We start from the raw sequence: 22,522 nt of genomic DNA, 5'->3' as shown, positions 1-22,522 counted from the left end.
AAATGCAGCATTTACCAGATTTTGCAATTTTGCTGGTGAAACTCAGAATGTGGCTTTGCACTTTGCATCATATGAATACAAAAGGACTTCATTTATTGTCCATAACTACACAGATTGTACTAGCGTAATGAACATAGTGTGATTTACTTGTAAAACGGATATCGTTGTATTTATGGCAAAGGATATTCAGCATTCATGGCAGGCTACCTAGTGGCCTATAGCGAGTTCTGTATATATTAGAAATGATAATCATGATTATCATAGGCATTTTCAAATATCACCAAACTTTGTCTTCAAGGTCATGCCCTTGACCTCCCTTCAGTTATGACCTTGATCTCTTGTGACCAGGGTTGTGACCTTCATTTCTAGGTTGATGACCCTAGCACTTTGTGTCCCTGGTCTTCATTTTTGTCCCCGGGTTCATGATCTTGACCTTTGTTTCCAAGGTCATGACCTCTGACCCATCACCTACTGTAGTGTTGTTTGATGACCCTGTATTTACAAGTGGGCTGAGAGGTGGGAGAAGAGATTGTTGCATTAGCCGTTAGCTTCTCTGTATTATTGGAAAACTCATCAATACATCTTGTTGGAAGCAAGGAGTCTTTTTTTCTTCATTTCTGTACGTAAAATTACTAGGTTTATACTGAGTCTTGACTGTAGTGGTTATGGTGTATTATTAGTGTTACCCCATAGTGTTCAAACTCAAGTACATGTAGCTCATGCATAAAACAGTGAGGACCGGTCAGGGTGTGAGTGGATCTAACCAAGGAGGTTTTAAACCTTTATTTAACCTATCAGTCCAATCGTATGCAGCTTGTACTTATCAATTTACAAACTGGTATGTATAGTTTGAGGCCAGGTTTATCGATTATAGGAAACAAACACAAATTACAAACAGTTGTCTAACATGATTCATCTATATCATGTATTTTTTCCTCATTGCAAAGAAATTTTTTTCCCTTCTCAACAAAGACTCCACAATTGTTCTTTTAATTTCAGATAGATTTTAATGTGGCTTGATTTGTCATGTAAAAATACAATATTTTCTTTCACCAAAACCTTATTGATATGTATAACGCCTTATATAATAAAAGATATGATAAAATCGCATGCAAAATCTCATGTTATTAGGTATTAGACCTTCAATAGCAAACACGAAAAATGACCAGAGTAATATAAATGTGATACATTTAAAGTCCATGCAAAGGGGACTTAAGTAATCTACATGTAAATATAGATTTCAACCATGGTGGATACTTGACTCTTTTTTTTCTGTCAATTTTCATGGAGGCCGAGATGTAAACCCGCCACCACAGAAACACTACAGCCCAAAGAACTTACTAAACAGGCAATATGTAGTACCAAACACCGTGCTCAAATCTAAAACAGTTTTCACATTATCATAGCAGCATTACAATCACATCCAAACAGAGCAACGATCTATTTAACACATAATTGATAAAAATGATATACAATGTATGTAGAAAATTATGATTGTGCAGCATATCTATAAACATTTCCCTCATTTCAGTTACTGCAGTTTAGTGCACAACTGAGTTAAACACAACAGTTACCTTTAAATTTACATGTTAAAATGGCACAAAACATGTCAGATTGTGTACATCCTTGGGCAAAGCTAAGAGAGACATTAGAGCTTACACGTCTAGGACATTGATGGTTACATTTGCTTACAATCAATTACAAATTTGCACTCTTATCAGTTTATTTTGTAAACCAAGCAACAAAATGTCAGCATCATGACATGGTTCAAAGCTCCAGATGAAAACTTTACAGTGTTGATATGAGGCCACGCTACTCAATTCGTACCAGATCCAGCCTGTCAATAACTTTAGTTAGAAAAAATCTTTGGGCAAGTTCTAAGTCAATCAAGTCCTGTTGCCAGGCCTTTCTTGTGGCTTCCTATGGTCCCGACTGTGGCCCCATGTTACCCTCCAAGACATCCCAACCCCAGCTGGTGCCCAATCATCCAAGTGATCCCCCCTTCCCCTTGGTGTCCAAGACAGAACAGTCCGCTTCTTTAGCCCACCCCCTCCCTGTGGCTCAAACTGACACCTCTTGCCCATACAGATGCCAGTACAGGGCCCAATGATCTAACCTTCAATGGCCCACTCAGCCTGTGGCCCAATTGTTACGCTGCCATGTTCCGACACCCCCTAACCCTAACATGGGATGCTGTAACTTTAAAGGGTGTCGGAACATATCCTACCATCCCATATGTATATTTCCTGTGGCCAGGGGTTCACACCCCCTCTTCTGTCATCCCCCCCCCCCCCCTCTCCCTGCAGCTTAGCGTGGCCACCTTTAGTCCAGTACTTTAGCCAGCATGCTGATGGCCCTCTGTGACCCGGGCGTCGTGCCCAGGTAGGTGGTGCAGGCCGCCTTCATGTGGCCCCGGTTGATCGGGTGGATGTACTTCAACTTGTCCAGCTCCATCCTAATCAGGTAAACAAACATGCAACCTATGAGGTCTTGTAATCGGGTACACACAAAATGTAATCTATGAGGTCTTGTAATCGGGCACACACAAAATGTTACATATGAGGTCTTGTAATCAAGCACACCAAAATTTAAACCTATGAGGCCTTGTAATCGGGCACACACAAAATGTAACATATGGTAATCAAGCACACAAAATTGCAACCTATGAGGCCTTGTAATCAGGCACACGAAATTGTAACCTATGATACATTGTAATCGGCCACACAAAAATGTAACCTATATCAAACAATCAGCCATTAAAAAAATCAGTTATTGTAAAACTTCAAGCCTTTCAAACTAGCCGCTGTTAAAGCTCTTTGATGGAACCTTTTAAAGGTTTTCCATTTGACCTTGGGGGCGCTACTTTTGACCTTGACCTTTGCCCCACCTGTAGAAGTCTTGCTTGGTTCTCCTGTAGTCTTCCTTCCGCCGCTCGGTCGCGCCTGATCCATACTTCTCCTTCAACTCTTGCCTGATAAAGACGGGGCGAGGTACAACATGTCATGAAGTCTTCATTTGAAAAGACAAAAGGTAAAGAAATGCAGACATTTCTGAAGCCTTCGTTACAACACCATGAACACTTGAGCTATTTTCTCTCTACTTTAGACAGATACAAAAAGGCAAATCTAATTTGATATTCTGTGGTAGATTGAACATTTCCAAAGATGTTAGAAATCACGTAGTAACAGTACTGCAAGCCAGTCCAAATCGCACGGTTTTCCTCTTTTGTTCTACTGGCCAACATATCAAATCTAAATCATTCGGTATTCCTTACTTTAATTTCAATCATTAACAGATAATATCCTGATATAATAGCCTCCAGACTAGTGCTATGGGATCCCACAAAAGGAAAAAGAAGCCGCGGAAGACCAAAAGGCACCTTTATCGACACGCTAAGAGCTGACACTAACCTTACTGAAGTGAAGGAAATCCAGTCCCTGATGGAGGATAGAGTGGAATGGAGGAAGTTTTCAAGCTTGGTTCGAGCGGGACTCGACCAATGTAAAGTAAGTAAGTAACAGATAAGCATCTGCCATTGAAAAAAAGTACCAAACATGGAACCTGACCTAAGTTTTGGGACCTCTCCGTAGTTGATTATTTCCTTCCTGCCTGTTTCCGTTTTGCTGTAGTTGATTTTGGGGAACATGGGGAGGTGCGTGCTGCCTGCTTTGGGCGGTCTGGTGTCCGGCTCGTAACTTCTCCTCGCACTGAAAATCAAAGAATAATTTAAACCTTATCAAAAATCTCTTTTACGTCTCAGAAGATAGTCAATATAGCTTCAGTCTTGCAGTCTCATGGCCTCAGTCAGTTACAGGTTGCTCTATGTAGTCGGGCTTTGCAGCGTCTCCGGCATGGCTAAATCAACCCAACCCAATCTCGAGAAGAGAAGAGTAGGGGTGACCAAGGACATTATATACAACAGAAATCAATTCGTCGCATTAGAAGTATAATGTCCTTGGGGTACTTGGTTAAAAAAAAGCGAGTACTATCAGGTACCACATGGCAACAAAAACTGAAGAGTGACGAAGGCTAATTATAGCCCATTGGGTTCCATCCGACTTTTACGGGGGTTCATGATATTTGTATAGATTAATTCGGCGTTAAGGTTCGTATTCAGTGTCAGTGAAATGTTGTTTTATATACTTACGTTGGAGCGGGCTCTGTCATTGGTCGTGACGTCATCATGGGCAGCATCACACTGGAGGAACAAAGGATCATGGAACGGTGTTAGCCACTAAGATTAAAAAATCAAACATAAGAGTCGCAACCTTCATATTTTGGTGGAATCATGTGAGCAGATATGTTAATCCATAAAGTCAAACAAATATTGATTGTTTGTTTGTTTGTTAGTTCGTTTGTATTGGACGACCCAATTGCTGTTTCTTATTGTTATTGTATCTATGTAAGTTGTAATGTTTATTTCAAGAGATGATGCTTAATACTAGCGATAGCTAGAGTGCATCATCTCTATGTCCTGTATATTTTTCTGTTGTTTAATAAGATAAATAAAAAATGAAAAAAAAAAGATTCTGCCCGACTCACTGGTCCATTCTCCAGGACACTTCCGGGTCCGTCAGACCAATGGCCGTCTGTCTGGTGTTGTAGCCCAGGCGGGCCTCTTCCGGCTGAGGACAAACAAGCAATTGATGAAACACATGAATAGAAATAGATAGATATTCTTACTGTGTGCAATTGTTTAATGCTATCGTTACCCATTGTACCAAAATGTACATAATTCAGGGAGGTACAAGCCTTTCTCTGCGCGTGTAAGTTTGCGGATTTGAATAAATATCTAAATGAATAAATCGCCAGTGGGACAGGTTAGATAACTAATGTTTAAGGACCCCAAAGATATTGAAAAGACGTAATCATTGTCTGTACGTTGAAATAAACAACAATGAAGCTAAACAAAACGTGAAGATGTTTTTAGAAGAGTAATTAGTTCCAAGGGTAAACAAAACCTCAAGCTTGTATACAAAATCTAGTTTATACAGATTCAATTAAAGTACGGGATACAAAACAAAACAGATTTTATTTCAGCCTTTGTGGTACACAAACCACGAAACTACCGAGAAGCACTGCCACCTACCAGATCGAGTAGGAACTGCACGCTATAGGTTGAGTAGTAGGGCGCCAGGCTATTCCACACAAACGGGCGGTACGGTTCCCTGGCGGAAAGAAATATCAAAACCATGATCAACAGTGATAACTATCTATTTCAATTCAAGGTGCTCCCAATAGAATGTTGGCGCCAAACCTTGAAACAGTCCACAGAAAAATATTCTATCTAATGTTTCCATTTATTACAACTTCTTCATCATATATTTACATATTTTTCTTCTGAATTTATACATGGCATTTTAATGTGTGTTAACGACTGAAGGACAAATATCTATATTTACCTACCGTGACCGACAGGTACAAAGCGCGACACGCCGACTTTTGCTGCGCGACACCGTCACCAACATTATGTCGCGCAGCAAAACTCGGCGTCGCGCAGCAAAAGTCGGTGTGTCGCGCTTTGTACCTGTCGGCCACGGTAAATACACAAATTATGCTTGAGGTACATTCAACACAATTTTGTAAAGACTACTTTTGAAACGAAAACCGCAGGAACTTGGTCTCTCTATCTGAGCGGTGATCTTCCTGAAGCTCGTCTTGACTCTGCTCACCCTAACCCAAACTCTTATCCTGTACATGTAAAGAATGACCAAAAAAACGAAAACCACAGGAACTCACGGATAAGGTCTCTCAATCTGAGCAGTGATCTTCCTGAAGCTCGTCTTGACTCTCCTCACCCTAACCCTAACCCTAACCCTAACCCTAACCCTAACCCTAACCCTTACCCTTACCCTAACCCTTATCCTGTACATGTAAAGAATGACCCAAAAAATTAAAACCGCGGGAACTCACAGATGTGGTCTCTCTATCTGAGCGGTGATCTTCCTGAAGCTCGTCTTGACCCTCCTCAGCTCCTCCTTCATGAACTCCTTCGTCTTCCTCTCCCGTGACCTTGAGTCGGCCCCCGTGCGTGTCCGGGGTGACCTTGGGGTGTAAGACGCGTTGGGGTGAACGGAGCGGAACCCTTGAGGAGATGAGTAGCCTGTCGCCTTAACGTCTTCCGTCTTACCAGCCGGGGCGTCTGGGGGAAACGGTGAGGAAGTCAGAGATGGCAGACTTCACTTGACACGTACAATGCCCATCATCATGGATCACCCACAGACATATTGATAACACTAAGGACGTATGAGAAATTTACAATGGACTCAGCGGACACACACACACACACACACACACACACCACACACACACACACAACGATAGACCGACAGACACACACACACACACACACACACACACACACACACGACAGACACACACACACAACGACACATACACACACGCACCACACAGTGACACACACACAAACATGTACACACTCATACATACATACATACATACGACAAACAAACTAGCAAACAATTTTGCTTAAATAACTTTCAGATGTACTTGTTCATTTCTCTCTCCTTTCCTTAAGTTTATTTTCTTTTTCCTCATTTTCTCATTTTTTAACCTCACTTTCTTTACCTTCGAATTCGTTAATATGCTTTCCCCCGAAAAGAAAGTCTGCTGCCCCTACCTTTCTTCTCTGTGTCATCTTTCTGCTTCTCCTTCTGCGTCTTGGCTGGTTCTTCTTCTTCCTTCTTGTCTTGACCTTCCTCGTTGTCCTTCAAGGACGCACGACTCCCTCCGCTCTCTTCCTTCTTCTCCGGTTCCTCCCTGGGAGACTCCTCGGGTGACTTCTCCTCCGGAGCCTTCTCCGGAGGAATCTCTTCCTCCGAAGTCTTCTCCTCGGGAACTTCCTCCGATGTTTTCTCCTCAGGAACTTCCTCCGCCTCCTCCTGAAAATGTTATTAGAAAAATATTGTGAAATGTTTGTCATCATATTTTTGGTAGCTCGTAAAAGAGGTTGGAATGTTTTCATATGCCTCCGGAAACTCAACATTCCAATTCATTTGTGTTCAAGTATGAAATATCATCACTAAATGTTTGTCTTTGGTTTATTGTTTCCTCTTTTGTTCAGTTTGAGCCTTGAGGTGTCAATTCATTGAAAAAAAGCCTGGGGGACGTTTGTACTTTAAAGTGTCAAATGACCAAGAAGACAAATTGATGTGGCTTCACTATTGTTAATTCACACACTGACACCACAGACAATGACTTCTATTGTGGTTATCTGAATGATCTTTTCATGGCAGTATACGTCGTAGATGGGAGACTTGCGTGCGTGTCTGACAGTACTTTATCTTAATTAGCGGTCGTGGTTACACAGTCTTTTCACTAGAGGCTGCGACCGCTAAGCGGTCAAGTGTTTGACAGATCGAACAACTGGCTTCACAGACAAAATGAATTTCTGAAAGTTTTGTGGGTTTTGTTTGGTGTGTGTGTGTGGGGGGGGGGGGTATCTTTCAAGTCATACTTTTACATCGTGCACCAAATTCTAATTGTAAAATCAATGGTAACACAAATACAATTGCTGTCGCTGTACGGGGATCGCTGTGGTCTAGGGGCCTGACATAACATTTAGACAGGAACCTTCCGATTTGTAATTTTCATAGTGTAATATTCTTTGTCCATACGTTAAATAGAAGTGTTAATTGTGTAGTTGCTGTAGAATTAGGTCAGAGATAATGTAAGTACACGGTGCGTGTGCATGTAAGTTGTTGTTCTTCTAGCGGGCCTTTGTCCTGGATGGTCAGGCCATATCATAGCAACACGAAGCGCGGGCGTCATTCCTTTGTGATTTTGCGACCAACACTGACGAAAAGTTGCCCAACGAAACGCACTGTGTGGCGTTAAGGGATCGAATGTTGAGTCAGAGTAAAAAATGTTCCACTTTTTTTTAGAAAGTCTGGGTTCGCTCCCAACTTCGGAAAGCATGCTAAAAGACAGTATACATAGCAAGCACTAAGTTGATACAATGTGCCAAGGATGTTCTTACATCATTTTATTTTGTTCTTGTGTTAGCTGTATGTATCTGCTGAGGACTGACGTACACTGTTTTGTGAATCAACAAACTAAAGAAGAGACAGTGACACCGTGCGCGTTGTTTACTGTGAGTTCTCTAGCAGGGACAGGCTCGCCATGGCAACACGAATGCGTGTCACGGGTTCTTCGACGGTCGTTATCTTGCGCTTAATAATAAAAACGTGCTAAATGAGATGTTTTAAGAACACTGTGGTCTTAATTGCGTTGTTCAAATGTTTGCTATAAGATAAGATATGACTGTTTTTGTAAGAATTAGCACAACGATAGTAACACCATACATTGTAAGTGGTCAGTCTTGCATGTATAGGTAAACCACTATCTAAACATGAATACGTTTCTTTTCGTCGTCATTTTGAGCTCAGACATGGGCAAGTCCCAAGTCATGCTTGCCGTTAACATGATGTACCCCTAATATATACTTTGTTCAAATGTATGTCATGATATAACGAAATGATGTCATTCTTAAAGTAGGACATGGTTAGCAGCACTGAGAACTGCATGTTATTGGACTCAGTGATGGAACGTCTAGCCATGACAACTCGAACGGTTTCGGGCACTCGGTTTAAATTTTGACTTTTCAACTGTATACTCTATATATACTGTATACTTATACATGTAATTAGCTTCTTCGAATATTAGCTATTAACTAGAAAATTGCTGTTATTGCGAAAGTAGGACAGAGGTAGCAACACTTAACATTGCCGTATCAATCTTGCAAGAAAAGCTAGCCATGGCGACAATAAATGTTTCGATAACTCGGTTATAATTTGAGCCTCAAAATAATATGCATGCATGTTTTTCTTACATATGATCACACTAAATTGCATGTAAGTACAATGCACTTATTATCACATTCTTCAGACCGTATTATCAACACTGAACACAGCTAATCTAGATCGGAAAAGCGAGCTATGCATGGCAACACGAAATGTTTTGGTCACTCGGTCATGATTTTGAGCCCCAAATGAACAAATTATTCAATCGGCACATGTACCAATTCCATTGTGAGCACAATGTACTTATAATTATCCACTTCAAATGGGAGCCATACAATAATGAACTGCTCTTTTTAGAAACAAAACAAAACAAAACAAAAATGGGTCACAGTCTGTATTGTGTTCTGTAATGTCATGCCTGTCACATCCGATTTACGACTATTTTGCGATAAGAAAATGGAGGGTGTATTGGGACAGTTGTGGATGTATTGCATATATATATATAAGGAAGACACTAAGTGGATGATCCTGTCAACAGTAGAAAATTTGCACTGCTGACAGGATCACCCTGTTAAATAACCTCATGTATTCATTGTATAAAGATCAGCTGACTAAAAGTTTTGTGACGGAAAATGTTGTCATACTATACGACCCTTCAGTTGACTGTCTGTTCTTTCCGAGTAGCCTTAGCTTACTATATATATATGGCCTCCGTCGGTCAGTATTGACCATGGTAAAATCCTAATTCACAACAGCTCTACAGCTTCGGCTATGGCTAAACAGCCCTATACGAGAATGACAGTCTCTGCCACACACAGATCTGTACGCTGACTCAGATCTGTTGCCAAGTTTTTTGTGTGATTTTTTCAGCATCCGCTTCTTACTGCCTTGGCTTGCCGAACATACAATCCCACCAGAGGAAACCATGCAGAGAGTGTGACTGTTCGAATTTCTTCCTCGCTGCCGACCAGCCGACCGAAACATGGCAACACGAAACGGTTCGGTTGCTCCGTTCTGATCTTCCTCTAAACAATGGCGCCAAAACTGTTCGATGTCACGCGCGATTTCATATGACGGGATCTGATATGAAATCAGACATGCGATCCCTATAATCTGTACACAGGTGTGTAATGTTTACGTTTACCTGTGTAACTTTACCTGTCTGTTTACAATAACCGGACAGGCGAGCACGCACTCAAGCACCTGTAGTGATTCTAGTCAATTCTTAAAGGAATTAAACAATTGCAACGCCACAATATCCTGTATAAACCAATAAAAATCGTTAACTTTAACTGTTGTTTAGTCTATCTTTTGATTTTTGTGTTATTGTCAACTTAATTTGCTTGAAAGGTCTGGGATTGTTTGAAGTTTATTCCAAACAGACGGAGAAAGGACGTGTGGTCCGTGCAAACAAAAGCCCCAGTATTGTCAAGGGGACAGCCAGATTGTGAACTGAAGCATGGGCGTGCTTTTGGTGACGTTTAGTCACGACAAGGCAAATATAATAACGCTAAAATGATTGTTTTACACTCAAGGTGCTCTCAGCTCGAGAGAGAGAATTTTGTCAGTGTTTGGGTTGCGGTGCCGGTGGTTACGAGGAAACGCAGCCAGACGGTCTGATATGAACGAATAAATCTGTCACGGCACTACCGCCCTACATGTGCATTACGTCACCTGTGGGCCGGTCGCTTCCTGACTCTTCTCCTCGTCTGCCATTTCTTCTCCTTAAAGACGCAAGGAAATCTCCAAGAAGGTAGCCTGGACCCGAGAAAGTTCCAAGGAGCGCGGAGAAGTGTTCTGCCCAGATGACCCGAGTGTTACCCCCTTTCTTCACCCCCGTGTTATGGGTAATACTAACTGAGCCGCCTTCAGACGATACAATGAACCGTCGCCATGGCGACGTTGGCGGGGGCGTCGGCCCACGCGCCGCGATTGGCGGGAGGTCACGTGCTATTTGTGGTGGCCCAACAGGTGCCATTGATATGGTAATCCAGGTGAGTACAGGTAGAACAGGCGGGCAGGTAACAGGTGTAACACCTGTGTCGGGGTCTTGAAGATCGGCCTTAAGAAGAAATTTAAAGGTTTACGACAAATGAGGGTGTTCTTGGGACAGCCGTGATTGTGTCGTGCAATATTCAGCTGTATTTTGACTGGGAATGTTGTCGTATCCTTGTCGACTGTCGGTTCAAGCTGTCATAGCTTCCGGCTCGGAAAACTTCGGAACGAAACGTCTGATGAAGAATCTGACTCAAAACTTGGACTCGACAGGCGCGCCGAACTCACGACACAGCTACAACTTATCATATCTGTGTACGTCTTAAAATCAGCTGACGTTTGATATGAGCAACTTGACGCGGGTATTAAACTTGAAAATCGTATATGGGGTCAACAAGATGAATCATTTGTACTGAGGACATGCAGTCCACAAAACTTGGGGACCGGCGGTACAACAACATTAACAGCTACAACTAGTACTGAGCGTTTAAGTAGCCTCAAACAGAATTCTTGGCCCAGCTGGCTTGAAAATTTTATAATCACGCTCAATGATTTGTTAGAGAAGTCACAGTCGGCCACTTATAAGGTCCAGGAGACCACTACGGACTTCAAGCCGGCTGGCCAACGAGGTTTTGGCGAATCATTAACTCCGCCCGACTCTACCGGCCGAATTTTACTATTTGTATACATGTACTGTTGTTTAGCCACAATAGTTGAACAGTGGTGGTATGGTTTAGAATTAGCTAAATGCATTTTTTTTTACTTCACCACTAAGTAAAGTGTAATTTCAACTCGTCTGTCTGTCTGTCTGTCTGTCTGTGTGTTCTGACTATACTGAGAAAGTGCTAACGTGATATGATAACACATCGCTTTCGTGGCAAAGGCGATTTTACAGCACTTCACTTAACACAAGAAGCTTAAATTATAACGTTGACAGTTTTTAGGGTATACAGTACTGTGACGAATAAGCTGACCAGAATGTCATAATCGCTTATAAAACTGATTAGAACATGCCTTTATGACTTTCAGAAACTTGAACATGGTAATAGATATTGTTCATAGCCGTTTGGGCCCTGTCGTGGAAATGAAATATGTTGACGAAAAAATGCTGCTCGCTGATTTTTATAATTTTATAGATCATGATATAACGTTATGTATATACATTTCAATAAGATCACATATGCATTTCCAATCATTTTAATGATGCTGATTGTCTGACAGTTCATATTATCATTGGTATTTATTTGTATCATTATTTGTATCATCATTACCGTATCATTCTTGTAATTTTATGTATCTATCGCAGGGTTGTAGGAATATTACTTAGTACTGTATAAATGTGACGTCATGTTCGGACTACCGAGTCAGCGTTCGGCAATCCTCGGGATCGTCCTGGGCACGAGGTTCATTTCCCTGAGTACGAGTGTGACCTCCATGACCCCTCCGGCTCGACCAATCAGCGCGCGCGGCGTTATTTTCAACCGCGAGCTGTGAAAACACTTCGAGGAGTTTCCAGACGTCTTGGGCTGCAAAATTAGGCAAGAAAATCATCTTAGAACGGCGCAGGTGAGACTTTAAGTCCCTAATTATCAAATGATAGATTTCCGGCGCTGAAAAGGTGCTTCGATTCCTATTTTGAGGAACGATTCTGGCGTTTGGCAAAAACGCAATTTGCTAACTTTTTGCACGTTTCAGTTCAGTTTAAAAATGATGACACGTTGCAGGCCTGTTTTAAACTCGGGATTTCTGCTCACAGTTATTTTACTCGTTATATTATTTCATCACAGCCGTTACACTACTACGCTTTTCCTACATGATATGATATAACGTTACATGCACACTGAAAGATATGTATTTTTTGCATGTACACAAATTATATGTGTTGGGGAGGGGGGCGTTGACAAAGTTTCAAGACTTTCTCCATATTTAGGCATCAAATGTTGAGGACTCATAGTATAACTTAGCAAGTAGATTAGGCCATATGCTTTTATATTGTTCGTAGCATTTAGGATTAAAGATGGCATATTCCAGTCTCCCTCAGTGAATTTTTTTCTCTGATTAAATGTAACCAATTCACATTTTGCAAGGAGGCTCCAGTACTAGTATAGATTTTGCATAACAGAAAGGCAGAAGAGTTCTGACCAGTGTGAAACGACAGGTAACACAATACAAGTGAAACAATGGCACAGTGGCTTGCTTGTGTTTGTAGCAATTTTCTTGTTTGTTTTGTTTTTCATTCATTTCGGTCATTTGCATAAGCCAACACAGTCTGTTTTGTTTTGGCAGTGAATTTTAAATGTGATGATCTGCGAACTTATGATTGATTATAATCCAGAGTTTTTTTGTTTTCCTTCTTGTCTAGGATTTGACTAATCTCCAAGCAGATCTACTAGTACACCGGGCGCGAAAATCGTATACTAGTATGCTAGCCAGAGAAGGTCCAGTCAGCCAGAGTCAGGGTCCAATCAGCCCGGTAGATTGGACCCTCTCTGGCTGACTGGACCTTCTCTGGCTAGCATATATGATTTTCGCGCCCGGTGTAGATCTGCTTGGAGATTAGGATTAGGATTTGACCTCACATACTTAGTACTCAAGGCTATCAAGCAACTGAATAGATTTTAAGAGTTAATGTTGTGTGTTTTGCAGGATGTCGAAAAATTCCAAGGATGAGCCGGAGAGGAAACGTCAGGGGGATGTCAAGAAGGTGAGGATAGAATTCTGAGTACAGCTGTGTAAAAACAATGTCCGGGTGCAGATACAGACCTAGATGCAGCCATATAGACCTATACCTTTACTAGTAACAAGTTTAGCAACTAGTAATTATTTTCATTTCATACCTTGTCCTCGAAAACGTTCGAGACGGGTGTTCCGGACCAGGTGATAACTTAATTGGGTTATCACAGTATCTAGATCTGTGCCTAGCCTGTATTGTACACAAGCTCTCGGCCGGAGGTTACTGCCCCCCACCCTGAGCTTGTGTAATACAGGCTAGATCTGTGCCTGTGTGATAAAAGGAGAAGCCTGTGTGATTTTATCTGATAGGTTTTGCTTGTTTTCCTCATTCTAAAGCCATGGACTTTTTATGAGATTTATGAAGGATCACAAAGTTCTTCCAAGAAAGAAACACTGGTTACTGGTTGAAACACATCCGATCATACTTCATATATAATGATATATGTGTCCAAGTCACAGGATAGGAGACCCCTATGCTGAAAAGGCCTAGCAAGAGCACTGCCTCTCCTTGTTCCCAGGGACCTGAGGGTAAGTTACTAGTAAGATTAAGAAGGCACATAATAATGTTGTCTCATTTGCAGGGTACTAAGAAGCTGTACCAGCTGGAGGAGGTGCTGCAGCTCACTCCAGGGCGGTTCGAGAGCGCCATCTCTGAGGCCCCGGTTCTCTCCAAGTTCAGCGACGTGAGTTAGTTAAACATTACTAGTAAATGCCAATCAGTAGTACAAATTGGCTTTCTTGCTGCTGTAGTATGCCTCGTATATTGTTAATGCAGTACAATATTTGCATAATTAGCAATGTTGGTAGCAAAACCACTAATACTTCATTGTTTCATTTCTTATTTCACTGAACAGTCTGAGGTTTAAATGTTAGGTTAAGTTTTCGATGAAGCCTTCATAATGATTGAAAACTTTTTCTTGGAGCAACTCGAAAACAAAGTACATTTCTTCTCACACACTTTAATTTCTATCAGGCTTTTAGCTTGGATTTGCAGACAGGTGAGGGTGTCAAAAAGATGCCTGGACGCCTTGCTAGCTAATACCCTGCCCTCTATCCTTTTATGTTGATCTCTCACAGGCTTGCTAGGGTTCCACATGCTTAAAGAGTGTACACATGTTTGTCGAGGTTTGATGACAGTCTGACCACAACTGTTCTTAACTTCCCCCACAGCAAGTAGGAAAGTACATGGGGGCTCTGCTGAACAGCTATGGCGGCATCGTCAGGTGGGGCGTCACACGCACAGGTGAGTCGGCAGCCGTTTACCTGTATGTTTAGGTGACTGGAGGGTGGACGCACCTGTGCTTTTGGGCTACGATTCCATCTAAGACACAATTATGATTAATTATAAACAGCTGTGAAGTAAGACCTACCCCATGTACCAAATATCATGATCACAATCCATCCAAGTTATATGTTCAAAAACACACAAGAACATACACACACATACAAACACACCCAATAGCACACACATCTTAGATATACAAACATACACACATTCTCACAAATACAGGCACACACACACACTAGCACACACATCGTATACATACATAGCTACACACAAACACACATATGCACTAGTACACGCATACATACGCACAGACACGCACACAAACACATATGCACAGACAAGCTAAGAAACAAAGCAGAAGTTAAAATACTAACAGCACATTTTCGCCCCATGTAGGTCTGGCCAAAGTCAAGGTCATCGGAACCCACTGTGACCGTAAGATGGAGGATGAGTACAAGGTCGCGGTGGACTGTGTCGCTAAGGGGTTCAGTCCGCGCATCGACCCCTCTCTGTACAGGTATGGGTTTCCGGTTTACTTTCTAAACACTCAGTGTTCTTGCGCCACTTGAATCGCAGCTTTATAAGGACTTCCTTGACTTACAAGGAAGAGTTCTTTAAGTTGCTTTACTTCTGTTTCAGACTGGACTTTGTTGAGATCCTGCGTAAGACGACAAACAAGCCGTTCCGTGACATCCGCGTGATCGAGTTACGGGTGCAGGCGGGGCAGGAGCTGCTGTATATGGACCAGGAACAACGGGTATGGAATAACAAGGGTGGTTGGAAAAACACCATGGCGACGGGTGTGGACGTTTAACATTTTACAATTAGTAAAAATTTCCACAGCTTTTCGTACATGGACCAGGATAAATGGGTATATGATACTAAAAATGGTGGTGTTCAGAGAAACATTTTGGCAACATACATGTACAAATGTATTTGTATATTTGACGTTTACACATACATTAACCTACGTAATATGAAGCCAAGTTTTGACTTTGTTTACGATTTAATAGATAGCTTAGTCTTGTGAAATTGCCACAACTTTGGTTCTTTGATATTGATATTGTGACTACTTTACGATGATGGCTGCGTGTTGAAAAATGTTTATTGTTTGTCATCAGAAAGCATTTTATGGCAAAGTACTGTAAAGAGAAACATTGAAGCATTATATGTGACACGGTGTTCAAGACTAATTTACATAACTGATACTGAGATACAACACATGAATAGCATATGCTGGATTTTGTTACGTCATCAAACTTAGTGCACACGAGTGATGTTCACAGGTGATTTTTTATGAAATAATGAATGACCTGTTTGTTTGTTTATCGCAGGTGAGAGTTGTTAATGGAAGCACGGTGTACGGCCCCCTCATTCCTCAGGAGATCAAACGGCTGGTCCTCAAGAAGTACAGGAAGGTAAAGTGTCTTCTCCTGTCTTTAAGGAGGGGTGTCCCTGTGGTGTAGTGGTCTGCGCCTTTGCTACTCTGCCACATCTGGTTCAAATTACTTGGACCAGAAGGACTGGGGTTCTAGTCCCAGGTAGGACACCTCTGGACAAGAGGCGCATTGAGTCATAGCAAAGACTTTATAAAAATGGTACATACTTATGAAACAGTATGGAAGTTAAACACACTCCACTGCCAGTGGACTAGCCCCCTGCTGCAGTGATTGCACCACAGTGTGGCCCCAGGGCTATGAAACGGAGATGGGCACCGCCCTATACATCAATTATGGTGTGGGAGGATTTTAACTTTTAACCTGTCTTTAAGGAGTACATACAGAAGGGTAAAATTGTTTTTCTGTGTCTTTAAAAATTACAGAGAGGGAAAGGTGATCCCCTAACTCAACACAGGAAGGTAGAATGCGTTTTGTCGAGGAGTTGGAATGTCTTAAAGAATTGTAAAAAATGCAAGTTGATCTCTTCTGTCTTTAAGTTGTTCAATGATTGCAGGAAGGGAAAGTTGTTCTTCCCTAGTCCTTTGATCCTTATCAAGAAGGGCAGAGAGGGAAAGTCTCTGCATTATCATCCAATCTGGTTTTACAACTTAAGAAATTGTGAGAAAGGTTAAAGCTGAAATGACTGCTTTCTTTAAGAATTGCAGTTTCTTGTACATGTAACATGTCAGATGTTGGCAGGAAAACAAGATTAAAGATATCTTTATTGAAATTCGCAGTGAAGTAAATTTGCCACTGAATTGCATTCAATTTACAAACATCAAGGTTATTATTCTAACTAAAACTTTTACATCGTACAATTTTGAAAATTTCATAGCTTCCATGATTAAAAGTTGCAAGATTATTGCACTTTACACACAATAATTAACAGTTATATATTCCACATAACTTGTGTAATGAATAAAATATATATACATACATTGTATTATCTGCATTAACCTCTGGCATTGTATTTTCTCACCTTTCCAGGAGCTCCTAGACTCCCAGAGTCTGTTAGATGTGATCACCCCCCTGGTGAGCCGCCCCCTCCCCGGCCCCGTCACCCCCCTGCCAATCAGACCCCCCTCGGGTGTCAGCGTGGACACACAGACGTCACCCGCCCTTTGCCATGGCAACGGGAAAAACAGCAGCATGGTACAGGTACAGGTACAGGATATTTATAGTACTGCTTCGCTGCCCTAGATATTACTTTGCCCTAAGGGAGTAAAGTACTGTGTTGGGTTTGTGTGTGTGTTTGTGTGTGTGCGTGCATGTGTGTGTGTGTATGTTTGTTTGTTTTGTGTGTGTGTGTGTGTGTGCGTGTATGACTGCGATTCCCAGTGTACCAAATGCAGTGTTGCCATACTGGAATAGTTGCAAAGTATGTGTAAGGGGAAAAAGGCTGCTATCTTGCATTGTTAGTGACAATGTTGTTTACTCAGTAAATGTTATTCACATATTCAAAACCCCACTACTGTAACAATGACATCTAGGCTGGCATACAAAATCTGTTCTTGAACTCACGGAGTTGAATCTGTATTTATTTCAGGTAACCCCCATGCAGAGCCGCGTCAATAAAAGTAAGGTGGCATGTCTTGGAACCCCCATGCCCAGCCACATCACTACGAGCAAGGTGCATTCCGCAACCCCCATGCAGACCCACGCCAGTAAGAACAACGCCTGCTCCATAACCCCCATGCACGCCCACTTCAGCAACACTAAGATGTCTTCCCCCATTGAGACGCCGAAGCAGAATCTTCAGTCAGCCCTGGAGACGTCGATCTGTACTCCTTTTGTAGGGAAGGAGTCTTCTAACAATGCAGACTTAACAGGTACGTAACAGAATGTTCTAAGTTAAACATCTAGCTGGAAAAGTATGTGCATGTAGCTTAGACCTTTCTTGGAATTTCATGTTTTTAAGAATATAAGATACCACCCACATGTACAATTGCAGGTTATTTCGAAGGTAAAATCAGAGACTCCGAGTTCTGTGGGTATTTCTGATGTCTACCTGCTTGTCTCGCTGCAACGTCCTTTGAAGAATTCTAGAAGAAAAAAGACAAGTATTTTCTAATGCAGACTCAGGGAAGTGTTTTGAGCTCTGATGCTATATATGTACATGGTGTCTTTTTATCACCCAAGGTTACTTCTGCATTACATCATCATTATCTGAACGTTGGATTATTATCATGGTCTTACAACAGTATAAGCAAACCTGGTTGGTGATCTCGTTTTCTTTCGTGTTCTTGTCTACAGAGGCCTGTGTCGACTCGTCAGATTCTGGAACTGCAGAACCGAAACAGAATCTTCAGACAGTCTTAGAGACGTCGGCTTACACGCCTTCCGTCGGGAAACGGTCTTCCAGCAGGGCAGGAAATACAGGTAAGGAAACTTGAATGCTGGATTATTCATTTGAAATTATTGTAGATACATTTTTTTTTGCAGGGACTGTACTTGTTTTTTGTGGAAGGAGGGGCAAAAGGGTTTGCAGTGAGTTTACAGTTGAAACAATTTGACTAATGTAAGCCTTTGGCACCAAATTTGTATTGCTTGTTTGGTTTAAGCAGCAGGAAGAAAATATACAGGTCACAGAAGACAAGATGTCTTATTGTTTCCTTCCTTTTTTGGTCTACAGGCTCTATCAGCCTGTTGGAATCTGAAGACACCACCCAAGAATCCATGGCAGATATTAAGACAGGAAAAGAGATCCTTGCCACAGAAGACAAAGTCACACCTCAAGCTGAAGACAAGGATAAGGCTAAGAACACGCTTCAAGGTGAAGACGTTGGTACAGGTGAGACCACTTCTCAAGGTCAAGACGTGGCTAAAGATGCTGCCAAGGACAAGGAGATTCCTTTAATCGACCTCACAGAGGACGCTGACATCTCGAGACGAAGAGATTCTATCGGTACCTTCGCCCACAAGCTTCTCGAGGAATCCTTAGACACCAAGAAGGACCCTAAGACGGAGTCAGATACTAAAGAAAATGAAAATCCTACTGGTAAGGAGACGGGAAGTGCAAGCAGCAATAATAAGACGTCGCTAGCCGAGAGAGTCAAGACGTTCTTACAAGACGTGAAGCAGAAAATAAGACCAAACTCCTCCAAGGAAGAAGAAACGTGTCCGGGAAAGGGAAGCAAGGTCTTGAAGGCGGAAGGCAATGTGAAAGTGAAAGTGGGGAAGAAGGAAGACGAAAGCGAGAGGAAAAGGAAGCAGCCACAGCGACCTCCTGCAAGGAACCAGTCTCAAAGTCAAAGCCGACCACGAAACAACCCTCAGAATACGAAGGGCTACACACTTACCTATCACAGCCAGTTATTCAATTCATACAACCAACAAAACAACCAAGAAACGTTCAACCAGCATGGGTACAAAGAAGAAGCGTACAACCAACAAGCGTACGACCAGCAACCATGCAACCAACAATCGTACAATGAGCAGTCATACAATCAAAGAACGTGCAACCAACAAGGGTACAACCGACAACAGCAGTCGTACAATCACCTGCTCCAGGCAGCCTTCTCACGTAATCCGACACATCAACCTTACAACCAGAGGCAGGCGGCTCGATACCAGATGTCATTTGTTGCACAGCAGTTCGGAAACAGCTCACAGGGTAGACATTCCTCCAACATGGCCGATGTGGACTGGCACGATTTCTACCGCCAGCGACAGCAAGCCGCCATCATGGATGCCTGGAGGGGCTCTTATAATTAACGACTTTGTGCATTAAGATCTTGAGAACATCTCCAGAAAATTTGTGCCATCAGTTGGATGCAAAGTGTGAAGGAGGAGCTTTTATGATTAAAGACTTTTTCTGTCTTAAGATCATGGAAAAATTCCCAGTACTTAAGAGTTTAGACCATAAGTTGGTTTCTGGCACACACATGTAAAGTGAAGGAGGTCTGTTCCCATGTTGACTCCTTCAGGAGTTGTTATTACTGAAGACTTTGCATCTTTAAGATCATTGGAAAATCTCCAGGAATTTGTGTTATAAGTTGGTTGCAGGGATACGAATTCGAAGCGTTGAATGTTCCATGTGAATGAACTAAATCAAGCTCGTATAGACCCAAGATTTTAGTATCAAGATTGACAGAGTTGTCTGTGGCTCGCACATCCGTACTAGTAGTTAGTTTCCTGGCATGTTTAGTACAAGTCAGTTGACTTTCAATCCCTCCCAAGAAGCTATCTGGGGAACGCCAAGTTCTTTAACCTCCAGCCCTCTTAGGGAGCCGTTTGGCGCCAAATTGTATTGGTTATGGGGTTAGGCAGCAGGGAGAAGGTTAAATGCACCCAGAGAATTTTATGAGGCTTGAAACTTGAATAAAATAACTCCAATTTCTAGTCATTCCTACACAAAGTAAGTTTCAATAACACTATACCATACATATCGACATTAAAGGAGCAAAGATACGATGTCGCTATGTGGTGAGAACTGATAGAAAATCCAAGCCCTAATAGACTGATCCTGACTGCCTATCACAATTGGCGGTTCGACCAATGAGAGAGTGACTGCATGTCCGTCAAATATTTGCATTTTTATGTTTTAATTTTGCATGTCTACGTTTCGACGGGAGTGGGCGGGGCTATGGTATCGGTCCATTTACACTAGGCGCGTAAAACTAAAAGATCACCATGTAGCTTATTTTTGTGCCGCTTTTGAGCCCTTTTGATTAGAAATCCGCACGCAAATGTGGTGAACAGTGGCATTAAATATCGATTTCATAAAGATTACGGCAACAAGAATATTTCTAGTTTTCAAGCCTCATAAAATACTCTAGGTGCCTTTAACAGTTTAGGCAACAGATATCTGATGCTCCAGTACTTGCCGTGTAGAAACCTTAGAATGTGCCAAGTCAGGAAAGACTTGGGAAATCAATCATTGTGTGAGATATCGGTTGATGACTGTTCCATCATGTAAGATGAAAGATCAGTGAATAGTACTTTTAGCAATGTTCAGTTATTAGAACAGACGTGATTATTATTTTAGATCCTTTAGCATCTCTTGAAACTAACAGTGAGTATATATCACTAGCACTTCTGTTTTACTAACTTAAGTGATGATTTGTCTAACCAATTAACTTGCAAAGCTTATATTATAATTGTGTATATGAAATGGCAAAGTCACATCGAAGAGTTCTTTGTTACATCAATGTGGAAAGCTATGAGATCACTTCCTGTATGCTATGACCTCATTTCCTGTATGCTAACAAGCAGTCAATCCAACCAATCAGCAAGTAGAACTCTGGCAAGTTACGTAAGGCCAAGTGTTAAACCCAAGTGTTGTTTGTGGCTTGACAAAAGCCAGGAAAGTTTATTACTAGATATTGTTCCTTTGAATTGAGTCTGTCCATTACAATTTAAGATTAAATATCCAGATGTTGGTTTAGCCATGTAGGTGAAGTGGAAATGTTTAATAAAGACATAGGGTCTTTTGAAGTTCTGTTTTTAATCTCTCTGTATTCGTCTGTGTGCGAGTTTGTATCTATCTCTCAGTATGTCTGTATCAATCTATCTCCAAGCAGATCTACATTATCGGTGGCAAGGCAGTATCAAAGGAGCGGTACCGGAGGCTTTGGATACTGATCACCAATGACAGGAAAGAAGAAACTGGGAGGACTTTACGTAACCACAACCATCTTTCACTGCCGAAATGTAGAACTGAGAGACTTAAAAGATCTTTTCTGTACCAAGCGACGTTGCTGCATAACAAATCTCTCTAAACCTCATAATGTCGAATACCTTCATATAGATTACAAGCACTCGTATTATTTCTGTATTTTAATGACTTATATAATACGTATCTTAGCACTTGTTATTGTATGTTTGATCTCTGTGATTTTTAAATAAGTACTTTCCACTTGAAAATTATGAATATTTAAATTAATTTGTGTGAATTAGCTGTAATTCAGACTTATATTCAATGTCTGCAAATGCTAATAAAGACCTTTTGCTAATAAAATACTGTTTGGCAGGCTGTAAATGCATTTATTTTCGCGTCATTTTTGCACAGCAAGTGCTGACCCGACTCTAGGTTTTGATCACAAACGGGTCCGGACTGCTCCCCTTTTATTATAACAATCTTTTATTTTCAAATTCATGCCCGTAGGCTAATTGCAAGGGTACAAACAGTAGTAAGGTAACAATGGTAACGAGTGTCTATTCTATGCATCTAGCTAATGTTTCTACATACAACATTACTGGAGGGTTTGACTCCTTTGGAGGCAGTGGCTGATGAAAAGTCCCACGATAAGCGGGTTTGGGGATTTTAGCAGGAATGTAGTTTTTTGGAGGTCTTCTAGATGGTG

The 22,522-nt window shown here is 41.6% G+C and overlaps 2 protein-coding genes across 5 annotated transcripts; one reads left to right on the top strand and one right to left on the bottom strand.

The window, feature by feature from the left end:
* Positions 1-2,294: 2,294 nt before the first annotated feature.
* On the bottom strand, positions 2,295-10,601 carry LOC136424465 (neurofilament heavy polypeptide-like). Its single transcript, XM_066413071.1, has 9 exons — positions 10,437-10,601; positions 6,641-6,902; positions 5,914-6,142; positions 5,090-5,168; positions 4,543-4,625; positions 4,148-4,198; positions 3,567-3,707; positions 2,888-2,971; positions 2,295-2,455 (listed from the first exon to the last, which is right to left on the bottom strand). Exons 1-9 carry the CDS (start codon positions 10,476-10,478, stop codon positions 2,323-2,325), a joined length of 1,104 nt encoding a protein of 367 aa, XP_066269168.1. The 5' UTR covers positions 10,479-10,601; the 3' UTR covers positions 2,295-2,322.
* A 1,583-nt stretch (positions 10,602-12,184) lies between these two features.
* Positions 12,185-22,011, top strand: LOC136424178 (uncharacterized). Of its 4 annotated transcripts, XM_066412684.1 has the most exons (12): positions 12,185-12,323; positions 13,120-13,169; positions 13,404-13,461; positions 14,072-14,173; positions 14,661-14,733; positions 15,175-15,295; positions 15,418-15,535; positions 16,113-16,196; positions 17,205-17,381; positions 17,764-18,046; positions 18,471-18,596; positions 18,850-22,011. In XM_066412684.1, the coding sequence occupies exons 3-12, from the start codon at positions 13,405-13,407 to the stop codon at positions 19,929-19,931; spliced, it is 2,223 nt and encodes a 740-aa protein (XP_066268781.1). In that variant the 5' UTR covers positions 12,185-12,323; positions 13,120-13,169; position 13,404; the 3' UTR covers positions 19,932-22,011. The 4 variants fall into 4 exon arrangements, with proteins under 4 accessions (XP_066268781.1, XP_066268783.1, XP_066268780.1 ...); XM_066412686.1 differs by lacking the exon at positions 13,120-13,169 and having other exon boundaries at positions 17,205-17,369; XM_066412683.1 differs by lacking the exon at positions 13,120-13,169.
* The last annotated feature ends 511 nt before the right edge of the window (positions 22,012-22,522 follow it).

This window comes from Branchiostoma lanceolatum, chromosome 18 (assembly GCF_035083965.1).
Source record: "Branchiostoma lanceolatum isolate klBraLanc5 chromosome 18, klBraLanc5.hap2, whole genome shotgun sequence".
NCBI classification, from domain to species: Eukaryota; Metazoa; Chordata; class Leptocardii; order Amphioxiformes; family Branchiostomatidae; genus Branchiostoma; species Branchiostoma lanceolatum.
The sequence above is the reverse complement of the archived record's forward strand: the minus strand, read 5'-3'. Positions and strand labels throughout refer to the sequence as shown.